This window comes from Delphinapterus leucas, chromosome 19 (assembly GCF_059928025.1).
Source record: "Delphinapterus leucas isolate spDelLeu-1000000601 "Yukka" chromosome 19, BTC_Dleu_Yukka2, whole genome shotgun sequence".
NCBI lineage: Eukaryota > Metazoa > Chordata > Mammalia > Artiodactyla > Monodontidae > Delphinapterus > Delphinapterus leucas.
The window spans coordinates 44,805,592-44,823,085 of NC_143147.1; the positions used below are offsets into that span (position 1 = coordinate 44,805,592).

Here is a 17,494-nt window from a genome sequence, read left to right on the forward strand (position 1 = left end):
TTCTTTGTTATTATATTTACTAGTTTGTTATATTTTTTAGATTCCACATATAAGAGATATCCTACAGTTACTTGTCTTTCTCTGTCTGACTTATTTCACTTAGCGTAATGCCCTCCAAGTCCATCCATGTTGCTGCAAATGTCAAATTTTCATTCTTTTTTATGGCTGAGTAGTGTTCCGTTGTGTGTATATAAGGTCTGGTGTCTTCCTCACCCTGCCCGGGGTGAGTCCCCTTCCTGTCAATGCCATGCAGTGAGGCCAGGCTATCTCTTCACTCCCTCAATTCACCTCTCTTCGCCATTCAGCAAAAGACTGGCTCATCCCATTTGGGGTCATTATGCCTAGGGAGACTGAGGAACAGTATTTGGAGCCTCTCGAGGCCACTATGTCCATTTACCTCCTGGGATTTGGACCCAGGCTGCTTCCAGGGTCTGCCCTACCCCACGAGTGCAGTATCGTTTAGTTATGTGGTAGGGGGAAACGCGACAGTTGGGGGCGTCCCCAGGCCACCTTTTTTCAGCTTATTTCTTAAGATGAGCTGCCTTTACAGCAGCCAAAACTACTCCTCACTCTGCAATTTTACTTTATTTCCTTTTCAGAAACTGAAGGGAAACATAGAAGGTTGTTGAAATAAAACTAGACTAAAGTTGACGGAATCTGGACAGCTTGATTTGCCTCTCTGAGAATTCACTCAGACGGCTCAGAGGAATGCAGTGGCAGTGGTTCCCGGGGACAAGCGGGTCCCTTATCTCACTCTTTGGGGAGTGAGGATGCTGCTGGCAATGGTGCTGGATAAGAGGACCAGCCCTTCCCTTTCCACCCAAGTACCCGGTCACTGTCGGTGACCCCGAGGTCATCGCTGTGCACACCCACATTTCTGTCCAGGTTGGTCACATAACATGCACAGCCCCAATCACTGCACCCGCTAACTGCAGGGTCCTTGATCTGAAATGCCCTTCCTGCTACCCCCATAATTCAATCTTGGTGTGACTTTGCTGTCACCCCCTTGCACCTCCTGTAAGAGCCATGAAATTTCAGAATCAAAAAATAACTGAAAAATAGTGATTTTTTTAGAAAGTGTTTTAGATCAGGAAACCTTCTCTTCAAGCAAAATCTTACACAGGAGGCCCAAAATGTAAAACAGACAAAAAGGCTGATGGGGTCTTATACCCAAGACTGAACTCCCAAGTGCATCAGTGCCTCCAGGAAACTTCATGTAAAGACCACCAATCCAGTTAACCGCCTCTTCACAGATGGGGAGACTGAGGAGGGAATGAGGGGTGATGGGCGCAAAGCCAGCAGAGGCAAGGTGGGGTGTCCTGCAGATCTGGGTGTCCTGGCCCCCGGGCCATTGTCCTCGGGGCTTGGTATGGGCATCCTGCCCTCTTTGCGGGGAACGGGCAGAATGGGGACACTGAGAGGGGCAGGGTCTGCATTCCCAAATGGCATGTATCCCAATCCCTATTGGGATTTCTTCCCACATCCCTCTTTTTTGGAGCATCTCTGCCAGCTGCCCCCAGGGATGGCGTGTGCTCGCTGAGATCTGGGCTTTGCTGCTCTTCCATCTGGAGTTCAAAGTCATCAGCCAGTCCTTCTGGGGTGGGGATGTGGGGGTGGAGAATGGAAAGCAGAGTGATCACTAATGACGGAAGAGGGAAAGGGGAGCCCCGGGAAGAGTCTGAAAGGGAGACCAGAGGACTGAGTTTTTTCTACAGCCCTCTCTTGGAATTCTGGGGGCTGTCCCCTCCTTCCTTCCCTCTTCCACCTGCTCGGGGGCAGAGGCAGCCAGCAGCTGTCACCTTTAACAAATGTCCCGATCTGGGACTTCCCTGGTGGCGAAGTGGTTAAGAATCCATCTGCCAATGCAGGGGACACGGATTCGAGCCCTGGCCCGGGAGGATCCCACATGACGTGGAGAAAAAAAGCCCGTGCGCCACAACTACTGAGCCTGTGCTCTAGAGCCCGTGAGCCACAACTACTGAAGCCCGCGCACCTAGAGCCTGTGCTCCGCAACAAGAGAAGCCACCACAATGAGAAGCCCGCGCACCGCAACCAAGAGTAGCCCCCCCTCGCCGCAACTAGAGAAAGCCCGCATGCAGCTTTCTCTAGTCTCTCTTTCTTCGCGTTGCGAAGACCCAACGCAGCAAAAAATAAACAAATAAAATAAATAAGTTTATTTAAACCAAACAAACAAGTGCCCTGATCTCAGCTTCCCTCCATGCTTTCTCCTCAGGAGGACCTTACCACCCCAGCGAGTGCTGCTACAGCTACGTGACCCGGCCAATCAGGAAGCAGTGGATTTCAGGCTATTATGAGACCAGCAGCCAGTGCTCCAAGCCTGGAATTGTGTAGGTGGCACCCATACACCACACTGGGGGAGGGGGAGCCAGCAGGGCCCGGGTAGGGGAGAGGGGGGCAGGGAGAACACAGAATGGGTGCTCCCCAGGGTGCTTCTCAGGAATGTCCACGCAGGGAGAGGCAGCGGGGAGGCAACCTGGGGGCTTCTGGGCTGTCTGGGGCCTGCTGGGGCCAGGAGGAAGCTGGTGCCATGGATGGGGAGGTGTGGGGGAGGGGAAGGGGAGGCAAGGGGCACTTCCTGGGTGGGGACACCGAGATTAGATGGGTCCAGGGGCCCTGAGGGGCTGAAGGGCATGCCTCAGAAAGGACGCTGGCCCTGGGCTACCTCTCACTAAGGAAGGAGAACCAGTCTGGGTTGGATGAGGAATTTGTGAGGAAGGGAGGATGGGCTCTTGCTTCCTGGCTGCTGGACCCTTGGTTTCTCATCCTTCTCCCCTCTTGTTCCACAGCTTCATCACCAAAAATGGCCGTCAATTCTGTGCCAACCCCAGCGATGACTGGGTCCAGGACTATATCAAAGGAGCTGAGGAGATCTGAGTGACCCAGAAGTAGCGGAGAAGGACACAGCTCAGAATTTAAAGAGATGGGGCTGAACTCCACTCCCAATTTAGCCCCAGACACCTCCTGGGAGATGCCCTGCCTTGAATTAAAGACCATCATGCCCTTCCCTGCACTCGTCCATTTCTACTAAATTGCCCATTGGCAGTAGACTTGAGGACACTGGTGAGCCCAGCTCAGGGTGGCACTCTCAGCCTCAAGCATCACTCTGCAAAAGTTTGGCCAGAGCCTGGTGCCAAAAAATGGGTCAGGTCTGCGATGGAGGTAGAGGAAAACTGAGCAGAAAATGAGGAAGACAGTGTAAAAGCTACCTTTACACAATAATAACCGCAATCATAACAGATTCCATTTCTGTAGCGCCGTCTATATTCTAAGCAGTTTGTGTGCATTATCTTATTTAAGCTTCACAAGTGTAAAGCTAAGAATTATCACCTGATTTTGCAGGTAAACCTTCATAAAGGCCTCTCTATAGCAAACTCCATAGTCTTTTTCTGGGCTGGTCTCAAGGCCTCTGTTCCCTGCTGACTGGGATAGGAATGACTCATGGACATATTTTATCCAATTCTTGCCCATCCACTTACATACATCAGGTTGCACTCTATTGTTTTACTCAGTTTTGTGTCCTGCACAAGGCATAGCAAAAAGCCTGACCCACACCAGGTGCTCAGGAAATGGATAGATGGATGGATGGTGGATGGATAGTCAGATGGGTAGATGGATGGATGGGTGGGTGGATAGATGGATGGATGGATGGGTGGGTGGATAGATGGGTAGATGGATGGATGAATGGATGGTGGATGGATGGGTGGATGGATGGGTAGATGGATGGATGCATGGATAGATGGAATGATTCAGGAGTCAAAAGGAAGCTTATGCTCCAGGAATAACACTCAGCTGCCCCCAAAGGGGGGGATGCCCCCATCTTCCAGGTTCAAGAAGGAGCTCTGCATACAAAGAGGAAGAGCACATCCAGTGTAGGCACTATGACCACCCTTCCTGGCCTCCAGCCCTCCACAGACAAGGGCCAAGAGGGTGCCTGCACACTGAAGGTACAGCAGACTTCCTCAGACCTTCTCTCCTCCATAAACAGAGGTCAATGGGGTATCTCACACACGTACCCTCCCTAGCTTCATAAAAAGCCACAGCTTCACCAGCACTGACTGTCTTGAACACACCAGGACTAACTGTATTGTATGTTTTTTTCCTGTTTATAAGCAGTCATGCCAAACAGCAAGCCCCACAGGTATCTTCATAGTCCTTGTTTTTCCCCTGCCTCCCTCTACTCCCATCTCCTGAAACACTCCCTCACATCTCTAAAACTCACAGTGCATCAAAGGCAAAATACCCTGTATCTTTCATTTCTTCTCTGCACGCTGCCTTCAGCCTGGAACAGGGCTCTGAGGCAGTCTGAAGAGCTAAGATGCTGAGGGGCAGGTCCAGGCTTAGCCAAAGGTGGGGGTGGGCCGCAGCTGGAACTCCGGACCCAGAAGCAGGTTGTCAGGTTCATGATGTTGGGGTGCCCTCTGCTGCCCATGATTGGCCATGGTGGCAGATTGGATTAACCCACACTGAGGGCACCCAGAAGGGATCAGCTAATTAGACGTAAAACTGGTTCCGAGTCCAAGGTCCAAAGAGATAAATGAGAACACTGATAAATAAGCCAAACATTTCAGCAACAAACAGGGACCCAAGGATCAGGCACTTTGGGGGCTGGGGGGTGGTATTTGTAGCATAATCTGTGACAAGAAAGAGTGTGAGCTCAATCATGTGTCCTTGGCGGGGGTGGACACACATCCTTTTCCGAGGGCACTAACCCTACCCTTGCCTCGGTCTGTGTTCTCTCTAATCCGGCTTTCTGTTTGCCCTCCCAAAGACCGATCACCTGGGGAAATAGTCAATTCAACCCTCCTCCCTCCTCCTTCCCCAACATAGAGATGGGGGCAGGGAACATGGTGAAACCGCATGGATCTGGTTTTCAGGACTGCCTATCTGTCTCCTACCCATGTGACCTTGGACAATTTATTTAACCTCTCTAAGCCTCAGTGGCCTCATGTGCAAAATGAGAGTGAAAATCTCTACTCCCCGCTGGGAGGATTAAGTGAAGTGGGGCATGCCAGGTGCTGACACACGGCACGTTCTCCACACTTTCCCTTTCTCTCTTTTTTCCTTCACACGGATTCAAACCTTACCGAATTCAGCTCTGCTCCAGACCCCGCCCTCCACCGCCCTCCCCTTCAGCAAACACCGAGGGAGGGGCCGTTGTCTCTCCTCCTCCGCCTGCTAAAGTGGTCAGAGTCCAGAGAGCTGAGGGCCCAGCGTGAATGACCAGGAAGGAGACTGTCTCCGTTCAGCCTCCGAAGCCCAACTGCCCCACTGAGAGGATGAAGGTCTCCGCGGCTGCCCTCTCTCTCCTCAGCTCACCATTATTTCTGCCATTCACAGCCAGCCAAGTGAGTCCACCTGTCCCTGAAGGGCGGCAGTGAGGAAAGGGAACGGGGCAGCGAGGTGATGCTAAGAGTGCTGTCAGGTCTCTGTCACCAGCCCTGGGGCCTCTCCCCTCCTGCACACAGAGCTGCTGCCTTCAAACTCTTCGCTTTGTAAGTAGAGCTGAGCTGTGGTCCAGATCCTTCTGGGGTTGGGCAGTTTCAGGAAGCTGGGTCAAGGTTACATCAGGAATCCCAAAGACAGACAGCAGGAATGATCATTTAGGAGGAAAAGCCAAGGAAGAAGCAGAAGAGATAATAATAAATGTACGCAATGAGGAGGGAGGCAAGGCAAGTGGATGAAAAAAGCCATAGATCCTCTGGGAGGGCAGGATGAAGGGAGTCAGGGATGAGTGATGTTTGAGGCTAAGCCCAGGAATGGGGAGTCTGAACCTAGACACCCCTTGCTCGCAGTGTCTGTTGTAGTTTGCTGGGACTACCACGGCAGCCAAAAGAAGTCCTGGTGGGATGCCCACGTGTACCATTTGTGGGTTTCTGGGCCCCTATCTCCATCCCCCAGCCTAGGACTAAATAGAGTCTGGAGGAAAGAGAAAAGGGGTTGAAGGAAGTTGAGAGGTTTTGGAACTATGGGATGCTTGGGACATATGGAGAATGGGGCTTGTTTTGCCCACTCCCTAACCCTGCCTCTACCATCATTTATGAGGGCTGGTGATAGGGACGGGACCAAGGCACTCAGGCCTTCTACATACCCGCCTCCAACTGCCCCAGCCCTTCCTTTGTCCCTAAGGCTGCCCTTGGCATATAGTCTGGCCAGATTCTGCCTGTGTAAACACTCAGGGGAGCGAGGGTCACACACACCATGTAATCTGCCCACACGCTCTCAGGGTGCCCCTGGTCTTTGTAAACGTTGTCTTGAGAACCAGGGTCACTGTGGGTAGAGGTGCCTCTGGTGGGTGGGACGGGGCAACAGTGCCCTTCGGGAAGGTCAAGCAGGAAGAGAAAATGGCCCACCCAAAGCACGGGTCAGGCAAATGATTCTCTCGAGAAGTCTCAGGCTTTGCCACCAGCTGGAAGCGAGGGTCAGGGATTTGCACTCTGCAGGTTTGGGGGCCGGGTGAGGTGATATCCCCAACTGATGAGCAGTCAGGGGAGCCCAAGGGAGACACAGTGATAACCCAGCCGAGTCTCGTATCCTGCGAGCGTCAAAGAGAAGGGGAAAGAGCCATTTACAGGCCAGAAGAGTGGCCATTACAACCATTAGCTCTTCATTACAGCAAGCGCTGAGTCTTTCTGTGCCAGACTCTGAGTTAAGGGCTTTACAAGCATTCTTTCAACTAATCCTCACCACGATCCTAGGACGTAATTTTTTACCCTCGTTTAACGGGAAAAGACACCCAGAGATTAAGAAATTTGTCCATGATTCAAGTCACTAAGTCGAGACTCCAACCCAAGCTGTCTGACTCTGAAGCCTAAATATGAGCCTTTTCCTCCTGCCCTGACTTCTGCTCATCTCCCCATCTCAGCCTCCTCCCTGACCTCAGCCTCTCTGGTGCCTCTAGCACAGAATCCAGGCTCCCTATCACAGCTCAGAAGAGGTGTGGCCCTCCCCTCCCTCGTCAATATCCTCCCTTCCTACATCTTCCTTCCCACCTTGCATTGCAGCCTCCTGGAACTGTTCCGTCCCCCCAGACACACTGGGCTTCCCCCACCTCAGGCCTCCATACATTTCTTTTTTCCAGATCCCACAACCCCTCTGTCTGCCTAAATCCTACTCATCCTTCAGGAATCAACTCAGGCACCACCTGCTGTAGGACTTCTTCCTCAGCCACCCAGGCTGGGTTAGGTACCCCTCATTCTGTTCCCATAGCATCTTGTGTCAAATTCTACTCTATCCCAGACCACGTTCTATTGTAGCGTTTATCTTTTCACTTTCCCTTTTTACCCAGACTGGTCTGTCAGGTACACAAGAGCAGTGACTGTGTCTTCCTCATGTTCTGAACCCCATAGAGCCTGGCATGTAATAGGAGCTCAACATGTGTTTGCCAAGTCAAGTTCATCAGCAAATGTGATTACCCCAGTCCTCTGTACTTGGTGACACTCAGTCCAGAGGCTGAAGGTTCTACAGAAGGTTCAGCTTTTTCACTTTCTCCATTATCCATCAGGCTACCATCAGTCCCTGCTGATAAATGGCTTTGCCATCAGAAAAGCGGAATGCAAGAGATGGGACATGGAAGTGGGCAGCCATGGGCTCCCTCTCTACCTCCTTGGCTCAGCATTCAACGTCATTCCCTCAGAAATTCCTGAGTCGGTGAACCCTCCACCCACCTGCTGCCTGAAGTATCATGAGAAAGTATTGCCAAGAAAAGTGGTGGTGAGATACAGAAAGGCCCTCAACTGCTACCTGCCAGCAATCATGTAAGCACCGCTCTGCAGACATTTCTATGGAGAGGGAAGGGGAGCCCAAGGCTGGAATGGGGTGCACAGAACCAAGTCTCCATGCTAGAACAGGGGAACAGTGGTTAAGGGCCTGGGCTTTGACTCTCACAGGACAGGCCTGGGTTTCGTTCTTGATTTTTGCCACTTATAGTTGTGTGGCCCAAGAAATGGTGGCCATAATGAAACCCAAGCCTGAGGGTCTAGGCTGAGTGGGGAAGGGGCTGAATGAAGAGACGATGAGGTCTAGAGGCCAGAGAGGGAGGCCTTCTGAGGGGACCCAGGTGGGGGAGGCCTAGGGAGGTGGTACAGGGCATGAGGCAAGCCCGCTGTGAGCTAGAAATGGGGAAGTGTCGACTGGACCCCCAACATACTCTATGACCCATGACAGTCTAACTCTGCCTCCACAGCTTCATCACCAGAAGGAAACGAGAGATCTGTACCAACCCCAATAACGAATGGGTCCAAGAATACATCAAGGATCCCAGACTACCTTTGCATCCTTCCAGGAAGTTGGTCTAGGTTAACATTATTCGATCTGAGAAAGGTCAACCCCAGATCCTCAACTGCCCATGGTGGTCAGGCCTCAGTGGGAGCCCAAGTTTGGGGGAAAAGTGGTGCAACCCTGTGAAAACGCAGGCAGCCTTGTGGTCTGAATGACAGAGTTACATTCAGAGAAGCAGGCCAGTGATCCCACAAAGTAAAGTGTTTCAAATATATTCTCAATCTCTGGAGGACATGCCAAAGTTAAGGGAGGAGAGCAGGGATACATTCTTAATGCACAGAAAAGCATCTTTCACATCCTCCTCCTTGCTCTGCTTTCAGGTCCTCACATCACTCCAGCCGTTCTAAATGATCAGACCATCTCTGGCTTCTCACTCACTGAGACCCAGAGGACTCAAGACTTTTCCTGTCCACCCTTATCCCTTTTCTAGGTCTCTTTTTTCTTCTATTATCTTTTCTTTTAAAAAATAACATTTTTCTTAGCAGGCCAGGGTGGGAATATTCAAATACTAGTGATTTTTGTCCCTGTTGCAGAGGTTTTGCTTGATCCCCTGATATCGGGTCTTCCCCAGGGTGACGTGTGTACAGACAGTGCCAAAACAGAAAAGGAGGTGTGAATCCCTAGCTCCCGCTCTAAGCTTTGCATGGCAAGGGAAGGGCATTAGACCAGGTTGGAGATAAAAATCTTGATCTAAAATGCAACCATTCAATAAATAAAATTTGCTTTATTGCCAACTTGATTTCTAATTTCCTGCCTGCTTTCTGCTAGGGTGGCAGAAACTTAATCAAAGTTTTTGCAGGGGCTTCTCCACATTCCCCTGAGAAATTTGTCAATTTGGGGGACTGGAAAGTTTACATGGTACCACGCCCAGACATATATACTCCATCTCCCCTTCTCCCTACCCCTCTGTCCCCAGCTCAACAACAGGGAGTGGACTCAGACAAAATCCAACATTCCCGCAAAATGGTGTTATGCAGGCAAAGCAAAATCAGGCAACTAAAGCTATTTAAGTAGAGAAACAAATAAATTTGCTGAAGTGATCATTCTGAAGACTGGCCATCCAAAGACTTGGATTCTGATAAACTGACCCATGCCTGCCCCCAGTAGCCCCCAGTGGTACTGCATCATCCTGCCTCCCTGCCTCCCCACCACAACTGAAGCTAATCGATCCAGATGGCCACCTGACTCCAGATGGCCAATGAGACTCTCTCTTAGAAAGACGAAATTTGGACCAGAGAAACAAGTACTGGTTGCTGTTCGAGCATCGTCCCGAAGGAAGTTCATTGTCCCTATGAACTCATCCACTGAAGCCCCTGGAGCTGCCCTACTTCCTGTCCCCACTCCAGGCTTGGAGGTTTGGTTAATCTCAATTCCATGAGATGCCCCAGCATTCTTCCCACTATTCCTGTTTTGTTTTAATTCCTAAAGGACCATGGTGGCATTTAGCACCTCCAGAATAACTTTTCGTTGGTTTAGGTCAGTTCTGGTTTGCGTGTGTTAAAACATTCCCAACATTTTTACCATGTTTAAGTGTACAGTTCAGTGGCATTAAGTACATTCACAGTGCTGTGCAACCATCACCACTATCCATCTCCAGAACGTTTTCATCACCCCAAGCTGAAACTCTGTACCGGTAAACAACAACTTCCCACTCCTCCCTCCCCACAGCCCTCAGGAACCACTATTCTACTTTCCGTCTCTATGAACTTGACTCCTCTAGGTACCTCATTAAGTGGAATCATACGGTATTTGACGTTTTGTGACTGGCTCATTTCACTTAGCGTAATGTTTTCCAAACGTATCCATGTTGTCAGGATTTCATTCCTTTCTAGGCCTGAATAATATTTCATTGTATGTATCTACCCTGTTTTGTTCGTTCATTAATCTGTCCACAGGTATCTGAGTACCCGCTTTTCTTTACATGAGCCAGAGTTAGCAGGTCTTGGGTTCTGTTACTTGTGCCAAAATCACTTTAACTTGTGCAGTTACCTGTCAATCACCACGCTGGCCGGGCAGGGGCTCGGGGCAGGTAAGGGACCAAGGCTCTGGCCTTCCCCTTGTTCCCCCACAGGGGTCACTGCTACCTGCTCTAATCCCCCCCAGGCTGTGAGCTGCTCCTGTATCCAGGGATTTCTCTCCACCCTCCCTGCGATCAAAGCTGAGAGCTTACAGCTGACTGTGACCAAACATCCTCCTCCAGGAGCTCACATCCCAGGGATGACAGAATCACCAACAAATACAACATAGCCAGGCTGGACCTTTGCTCGCAGGGGCCAGAGTGAACATAGAGGGGTGGCAGGGCTTGGACTGACACAGGAGCCAGACTAAGTTCAGTGTGTACACCCAAGCAGGAGGTTTCAGAGTCCTTAGCCAGCGCGAGGGTCAAATCAGGGAACCCGAGTTCAAAGGCCTTAGGGACAAACTGAGGCTGCAAACAAGAAGCAAAGGCCAGGATCAGGATTCTGGCAAAAGCTGGAACGGAAATGTCATTATTTGTCTTTTTTCTTTTTTTCTTTTTTTTTTTTTTGGTCTATCAGAGGAGTTCAGGGTTGAGATGTCAGTCCAAACACCTAATTGAAAATCTATCTACAAAGTCAAATTCTTACCCTAGCACATAATATAAAGCTTGCCAGAAACTCCTAATAGTTCAGGACCAGAAGTACTTATCTCGGGTGCATTCAATTGTCTTTTGTTGGGTTTTTTTTGTTTGTTTTTATTTTTTGGCCGCTCCGCTCTGCATGTGGGATCTTAGTTCCCACCAGGGATCGAACCTGTGCCCCCTGCAGTGGAAGCACAGAGTCTCAACCACCGGACCACCAGGGAAAGAAAAGGGCTATTCCTAGGCTTTTCAAGGTAGATAAATGCCTGGCTTTAAACATTCACGTGCATGAACACAGACACACACACAGGAAGGACCTCCTCATTCTGACACACAGGGGTCTCCCAGCCCTGATGATCCTACATGGAAGACCTCACCCACATTAACCTATGCTCAGACAGCTTACATGACTGTCAGCCTTGTGGATGAAGGTGATCGACTGGAAGGGGGTGAACAATAAGGCCTGGAATAGTGGGGTTTCCACTCCTTTGTCAGAGAAAGGGGTAGTAAGGGGTGAAGGCCACACACAGCAACATGAGGAACCAGTGCGTGGGACAGGAAGGGAAGAAAGTGAGGAAGCAGCTCTGGGCAGTACAAAGAGCATCTTACCTGGCACCGAGAGGTCTGGCCGCACGCCCCCTCTCGTGCATCCATCTAGTGCAAGTGAGGATTTGCATGGGACAACCAGATGTCCCGCGGCTAGCCCTGGCTGGCCTGTAAGAAATGCTATTCGGCCTTCGGAGCAGCCTCCTGAGACGGGCCAGACGAGCAAGCATTTCCCCTGTAGAAAATACACGTGTGCCTGCACCTGTATGTGAGTAACCACTGAAAGTCACCAGCAGCCTCAATGAGGATATGGGGGACACAGTTGATGCAACGGTTTAAAAGCACTGGCTCCACACTCAGCAGACAAATCCAGGTTCAGATCCCAACTCTGCCTCTTACCCTGACAGTAAAATGCTGTTAAGTCTTTTAGCAGATAGAACAAGAATCCCTCTCGTGGAGGAAACAACCATTGTTTAGAAAATGTGTCTGTAATCCCAGTGAAGGCAGGAACCTCTCCCAGGACATAGACTGGGACCAATATTTCAGGGGAAGGGGTGAAATTGCTCTGCGTGAACCAAGAAAAGTGACTGTTTTGCCTTTGAAAGCCAGAGGTGTGAGACAGGGCCAGCACCTCTAGACCAGAGATTGGAAAATGTGAAGTAAGTCATTGGGGATTCACGGAAGTCTTGTGAAAGCTTTGGATTCCCCTAGACTGTAAGAACTGGAGAAGTGGAAAGACCCCCAAGCAGCTCTCAAGATCCAGGGACATGACTGGATGGCTACTTTAGGTGGGGTGGTGAGGAAAGGCCTTACTTTGGGGGTGACATGCTCCTTGAGAGCTAAATGACCAGAGTAAATCAGCCATGTGAGGACTGATGGGAAGAAAACTTTCCAGGCAGAAGGCATAACCAGTGCAACAGCCCTAGGCAGGAGCCAGCTTGGCCCAGGGGACAGTGTGGCTGGAGCACAGGGGTGAGAAGGAGACCAGCATGCGCAGTGGATACAACCAGTGTTGACACTCAGCCAGCTCCCCTCGGGAGCTGCTGGAGCTTTGACACATCGTAATAAATTAAAATGTAACCAGCTCACTGGGGTCCAGAAATGGTCGTCTGCTCAGAAGCTCTCCAATGCCCCCAGAAGGCCATCCTAGCCTTTGGCTAGGGCCTCCTGGGGACAGGGATCTCCAAGTGAAGACCTGTTCTCCCATCCAGCAGCCATAGCCCGCTTCCCCAGCTCAGTTCTGCCAGCCTTTTCCAAGTCCTTTCTGAGTCAGTCCTCCTTGCCCTGCTTTGACAGGCTAGGAACCAAGGTGACCCCTGTCCTTGGGCATCCTTGTACGCAAAAAGACTCCAGCTCGAGGTCCCCAGTCGCTGGGAGAGCTGATTAAACTCGGTGCAACCCCAATGCCACAGCCTTGTGGAAGTCCAGGACCCCCCCCACTCCACTGCCAAGATTTCCTTCCGTTCCTTTGGCCTGTTTTCTCCCTCCCCAATCTCCCTCCCCAATCAGGAGTCCCACACCAGCTCAGCAGCAGGTATCACCTTGCTGGATCTCCTCCTTGGTAAACCAGTTTCTCTCCCTGCCCAAGAAAGAAGGCAGGGCCAGCCTCCTCAGAAGGAGGAAGGCATGATGTAGAGACAGGTGGAGAACCTGGAAACCCTGCCCCTTCCACCCCAAGAGGAGAGGCAGAGGAGTAGAGAGTGAGAGCTCAAGACAAACAACCAGAGAGCAGTGTGTCATGAAATCCCCCCTTCAGACCAGAGGTTGGAGGGAAACCTGAATTCCGAGAACCTTGTGTCCAGCCCTAGTAACTGTGGTGCATCCATACAATGGGATACTACACAGCAAACCACTGACAAATGCAATATGAATGGATTTCACAGATGTGATTTGGAGTAAAAGAGTCAGACCCATAAGAGTAAATACTATGTGTCCATTTACATGAAATTCAAGGACAGTCAAAACAGTCATAGACATCAAATAGTGGTTACCTTTGTGGGATGGATCTTCCCTACAAGAGAACGTGAGGGAGGGAATTCCCTGGTGGTCCAGTGGTTAGGACTCTGCACTTCTACTGCCTGGGGCCCAGTTCAGGGAACTAAGATCCCACAAGCCCTGTGGCGTGGCCAAAAAAGAAAAAAAGAGAGCGAGAGAGAGAACATGAGAGAAACTTCTGGGATGCTGAAAATGAGGCTGGGTGATGGCTACACAAGTATTGATATATCCACGTGCCAAAATTCATCAAGCTGTAAGATTTATGCACTTTGCTCTATGCAAGTTACACCTCAATAATCTTTTTAATAAGGAGTTGGGGGAGTGGTAAACCAGAGACAGCAGTTTTGTACTCTGCTCCCTTGGGAGCTGCACATCTATCAAGATAAAAACAGCTGGGATTGTGCAGAGGGCACTGATGTAACCACACGTGACTGTCCGGCCATATTCTACTACTCCCTGTAGTATATTCTACACTGTACTTTATATGGCATTTTTAAATGGGAAAGGGGATGGAGAAATGCCCCTGGCTATAGAGGGGCATGACCCTCTTAGGGACTAACCCAGGTTACCAAATCTACACATATGCGAATGCAGGCCACACCGCTCATAGGAGTTAACAGTGGGGAAGGGAGGCTTCCACGTTTTATTTACCCTGATAGGATATGTGGGGGTATTTTCCTATTGTTACCCCTCTTCCCTCCCCTCATTCGAGCAGATAGTCTGCACCATGCAGCTCCTGCATCCCTCTCAGGGGAGAGAGAAGGCAGGGCAGAGAGCAAAACTGAAGGTCTCTTTGGCTTGTGTGTTCTAAAAGCTTAAGCCCCCTGCACAAAGAAGAAAACAAGATTCAGGGCTTCCCTGGTGGCGCAGTGGTTGAGAGTCCGCCTGCCGATGCTAGGGGACACGGGTTCGTGCCCCGGTCCGGGAAGATCCCACATGCCGCAGAGCGGCTGGGCCCGTGAGCCATGGCCGCTGAGCCTGCGCGTCCGGAGCCTGTGCTCCGCAACGGGAGAGGCCACAACAGTGAGAGGCCCGCGTACCGCAAAAAATAATAATAATAAATAACAAGATTCAAAGCATATTTCCTTAATGTCTTCACCAGAATTATTAAAGAGTATGGATTTCTTCCAGGATGAAAAGAGAGTCCTGCTGGGAGTTTGGGGTTAGTAGATGCAAACTATTACATTTAGAATGGATAAACAGGGATTTCCCTGGTTGTGCAGTGGTTAGGACTCCACGCTTCCAACTGCAGGGGCACGCAGGTTTGGTCCCTGGTCGGGGAACTAAGATCCCACATGCCGCGCGGAGCAGTCAAAAATAATAGAATGGATAAACAACAAGGTCCGACTGTATAGCACAGGGAACTATATCCAATCTCCTGGGATAAACCATAATGGAAAAGAATATTAAAAAGAATGTGTATATGTGTATAACTGAGTCACCTTGCTGTACAGCAGAAATTAACACAACGTTGTAAATCAACGATATTTCAAGTTAAAGAAAAAGATAATGAAACGCTCTTTAAAAAAAAAAAAAATACAAGGGACTTCCCTGCCGGTCCAGTGGTTAGGATTCCAGGCTTTCACTGCCAGCGACCCGGGTTCAATCCCTGGTCAGGGAACTAAGATGCCACAAGACACGCAGAGTGGCCGAAAAAAAAGAAAGTCTTGGTTTGGGCTGGAGGGAGGCAGGTGCAGCCTGGGCATTCCAGCGTCACTGCCAGGAAGCAGGTGTAAACAAAGATAAACAAAGAGCACTGCTCACCACCCAGTTCTACAAGGATTAGGTCATAGCCCACAGCAGTCGCTGGCTGACAGCACACCCTGAGAGGAAATTAAGACAACAGGATGACGTACTCTGTGCTTCGGATAAGCAGGCCCCTTTGTTAGCTAGATATTTATCTCAGGAAGAATTTTAATGAACCCAGATTCTCACATCTTCCCATACACAGAAAAGCACTAGAATCATTAACTTGAGATACCTTTTCTTTGTGACTAGCAGTAATCTTTTACAAAGATGTCTCCTTGACCGCATGTATTCTCTAGCCAGAAATCATACATGTACCGGTTTCTCCCCCACCTCTTCAGAGCAGTTTTCTCAGAGCGGCTGAGAGGTTGTCTCCCAGGCTATAGCCCTCAGTAAGTCCCGGAATGAAACTTGAACTCACAACTCTTTTTTAAAATTTATTTTATGTATTTTTGGCTGCATTGGGTCTTTTTTTTAAGTTATTTTATTTTATTATCTTTTTAATTTTTTTTTTTTAAGATTTATTTATTTTTATTTTTGGCTGCATTGGGTCTTCGTTGCTGTGTGCGGGCTTTCTCTAGTTGCAGCGAGCGGGGGCTGCTCTTCATTGCCGTCCTTGGGCTTCTCATTGTGGTGGCTTCTCTTGTTGTAGAGCATGAGCTGTAGGCATGCAGTCTTCAGTAGTTGTGGCACACGGGCTCAGTAGTTGTGGCTCGCGGGCACTAGAGCACAGGCTCAGTAGTTGTGGCGCACGGGCTTAGTTGCTCCGTGGCATGTGGGATCTTCCCGGACCAGGGCTCGAACCCGTGTCCCCTGCATTGGCAGGCGGATTCTTAACCACTGCACCACCAGGGAAGCCCAAACTCACAACACTTAATACTGTGTGTTTATCTTGAAGTCGACACAGGGAGACCCAAAGAAGAAGGGCTGTGGAGAACATCCAGGCAGATGGGTCACAGCAGCTCTGGGGCAGGTCTCCGTGTCCTCAAGTGTGACCCCAAACTATCGGAACACCACCAGACCCCCACTAACCCCAGGGAGGATGACTCAGCAGTAACTGGTGGGGACAGATCATCATATGGGCCCCCCAATGCCTGGAACACCCCAGAAAGGCTGAGGTTAAAGTGTCCCACCAGGCCAGCAAAAAGGCAGGCTAAAAATACACATCAGACTAGGTTATAGTGGTAAAGTTTTCTTTCCTATAAACCCGAGTCCGTGGACTTAGAGTCCAGCTACAACTCTAGGTACTTCTGCATTATTTGAATCTGTTTTGATTATCTGAATCTCTTCTATGTTTGTGTTTTACTTGCATAATTTTCATTAACTTTTGTTACCCTGTGTCTCTGGCATGGAGACCCACAAGGAAGGAGTCCGCTGAGGGTGTTCCCACTGTGGCCTCCCTGCCACTTTGGTGTGACCACAGACTCCCTTGACCCTTCATCCTGAGGCTGAACCACAGTGGGACCTCTGGCTGCCTCCCCGCTGGGCTCAAAGAGCAGCCTGTGGCTCCTGGCCGCAGGACTGGCAGGGTGCCTTACCACCTGCCTTCCTACAGAACAGAGTCCCTGTCAGCACCACCGCCCCACCTTCCCCCCGGCCCCGGGGGGAGAGGGGGGAGGGGGAGGGCCCATTCCTCTCCAGCCAAGCTCCAGAAATCCCCCTCTGCCCTAAGCAGCCCTGGCCTTGCTTAGTCTTGTGTTTACCTCTCACAACGGCAGGGGACCGTCCTCCCAATCCTGCCTGGGAGCCTGAAATGGAAATTCTGCATCATGAAAGTGCCTCCTCTTCCGCTTTGCTAGCTGGAGTTCTCCCCGTCACTTCCTAAGAAGCATCTGTTTCCAAACCCATTTCCGACCCTGCAACCCTGTCACAGCCCAGCTTCAAGAAGCAAGAGGCGGGGCAGTAGGAAATGAAGAGGAAAATGACACTCAGTGGCCATCTTTTTATCTCAGGCACTTTACACATGTCACTTAATCCTAATATCTACCCTTCAGGGTGGGGATTAGCTGTAGGACATGTGACAAAACTGTGGAGAATTCAGAGAGCTAAGCAACTTGCTCCAACTCACACAGCTAGTCAGTGACCAAGCCAAAATTCACATCTATGTCTGTCTGACTCCAAGGTTCCCAGATGGGACCAGTCAGTGCCTGACCCGCCGCCCCCGTGGTCTCTACGGGCCATCGTCATAGAATCTACCCTCCCAGCTCATCGTCCAGGGGTACTAGCTGAGGAAGTTCTTATGCCTCCACTGCCCAGTCTGTTTCTCCATTTCCAAGGCCCCAACAGAGGAATCTTTTCGGTCCGGCTCAT

The 17,494-nt window shown here is 50.3% G+C and overlaps 2 protein-coding genes and 1 long non-coding RNA gene across 4 annotated transcripts in view; 2 read left to right on the top strand and 1 right to left on the bottom strand.

The window, feature by feature from the left end:
* The window catches only part of LOC111163729 (C-C motif chemokine 14-like), a 12,843-nt gene extending 9,816 nt beyond the window's left edge, over window positions 1-3,027 (top strand). For both annotated transcript variants that reach the window (XM_022552674.3, XM_022552675.2), the window contains 2 exons: window positions 2,234-2,348; window positions 2,808-3,027. In XM_022552674.3, the coding sequence (XP_022408382.1) occupies window positions 2,234-2,348; window positions 2,808-2,895 (203 nt within the window). In that variant the 3' untranslated portion in view covers window positions 2,896-3,027. The remainder of the gene's footprint in view (window positions 1-2,233; window positions 2,349-2,807) is intronic.
* Window positions 1-17,494, bottom strand: part of LOC111163678 (uncharacterized) — a 42,865-nt gene continuing 25,371 nt past the window's right edge. Inside the window, exon 2 of the long non-coding RNA XR_016388982.1 lies at window positions 1-17,494. This exon is cut by the window's right edge and continues 10,649 nt beyond it. This is a non-coding gene — a long non-coding RNA (uncharacterized LOC111163678).
* CCL16 (C-C motif chemokine ligand 16) lies at window positions 3,386-9,209 on the top strand. Its single transcript, XM_030763158.2, has 3 exons — window positions 3,386-5,513; window positions 7,523-7,775; window positions 8,204-9,209. Exons 2-3 carry the CDS (start codon window positions 7,588-7,590, stop codon window positions 8,313-8,315), a joined length of 300 nt encoding a protein of 99 aa, XP_030619018.2. The 5' UTR covers window positions 3,386-5,513; window positions 7,523-7,587; the 3' UTR covers window positions 8,316-9,209.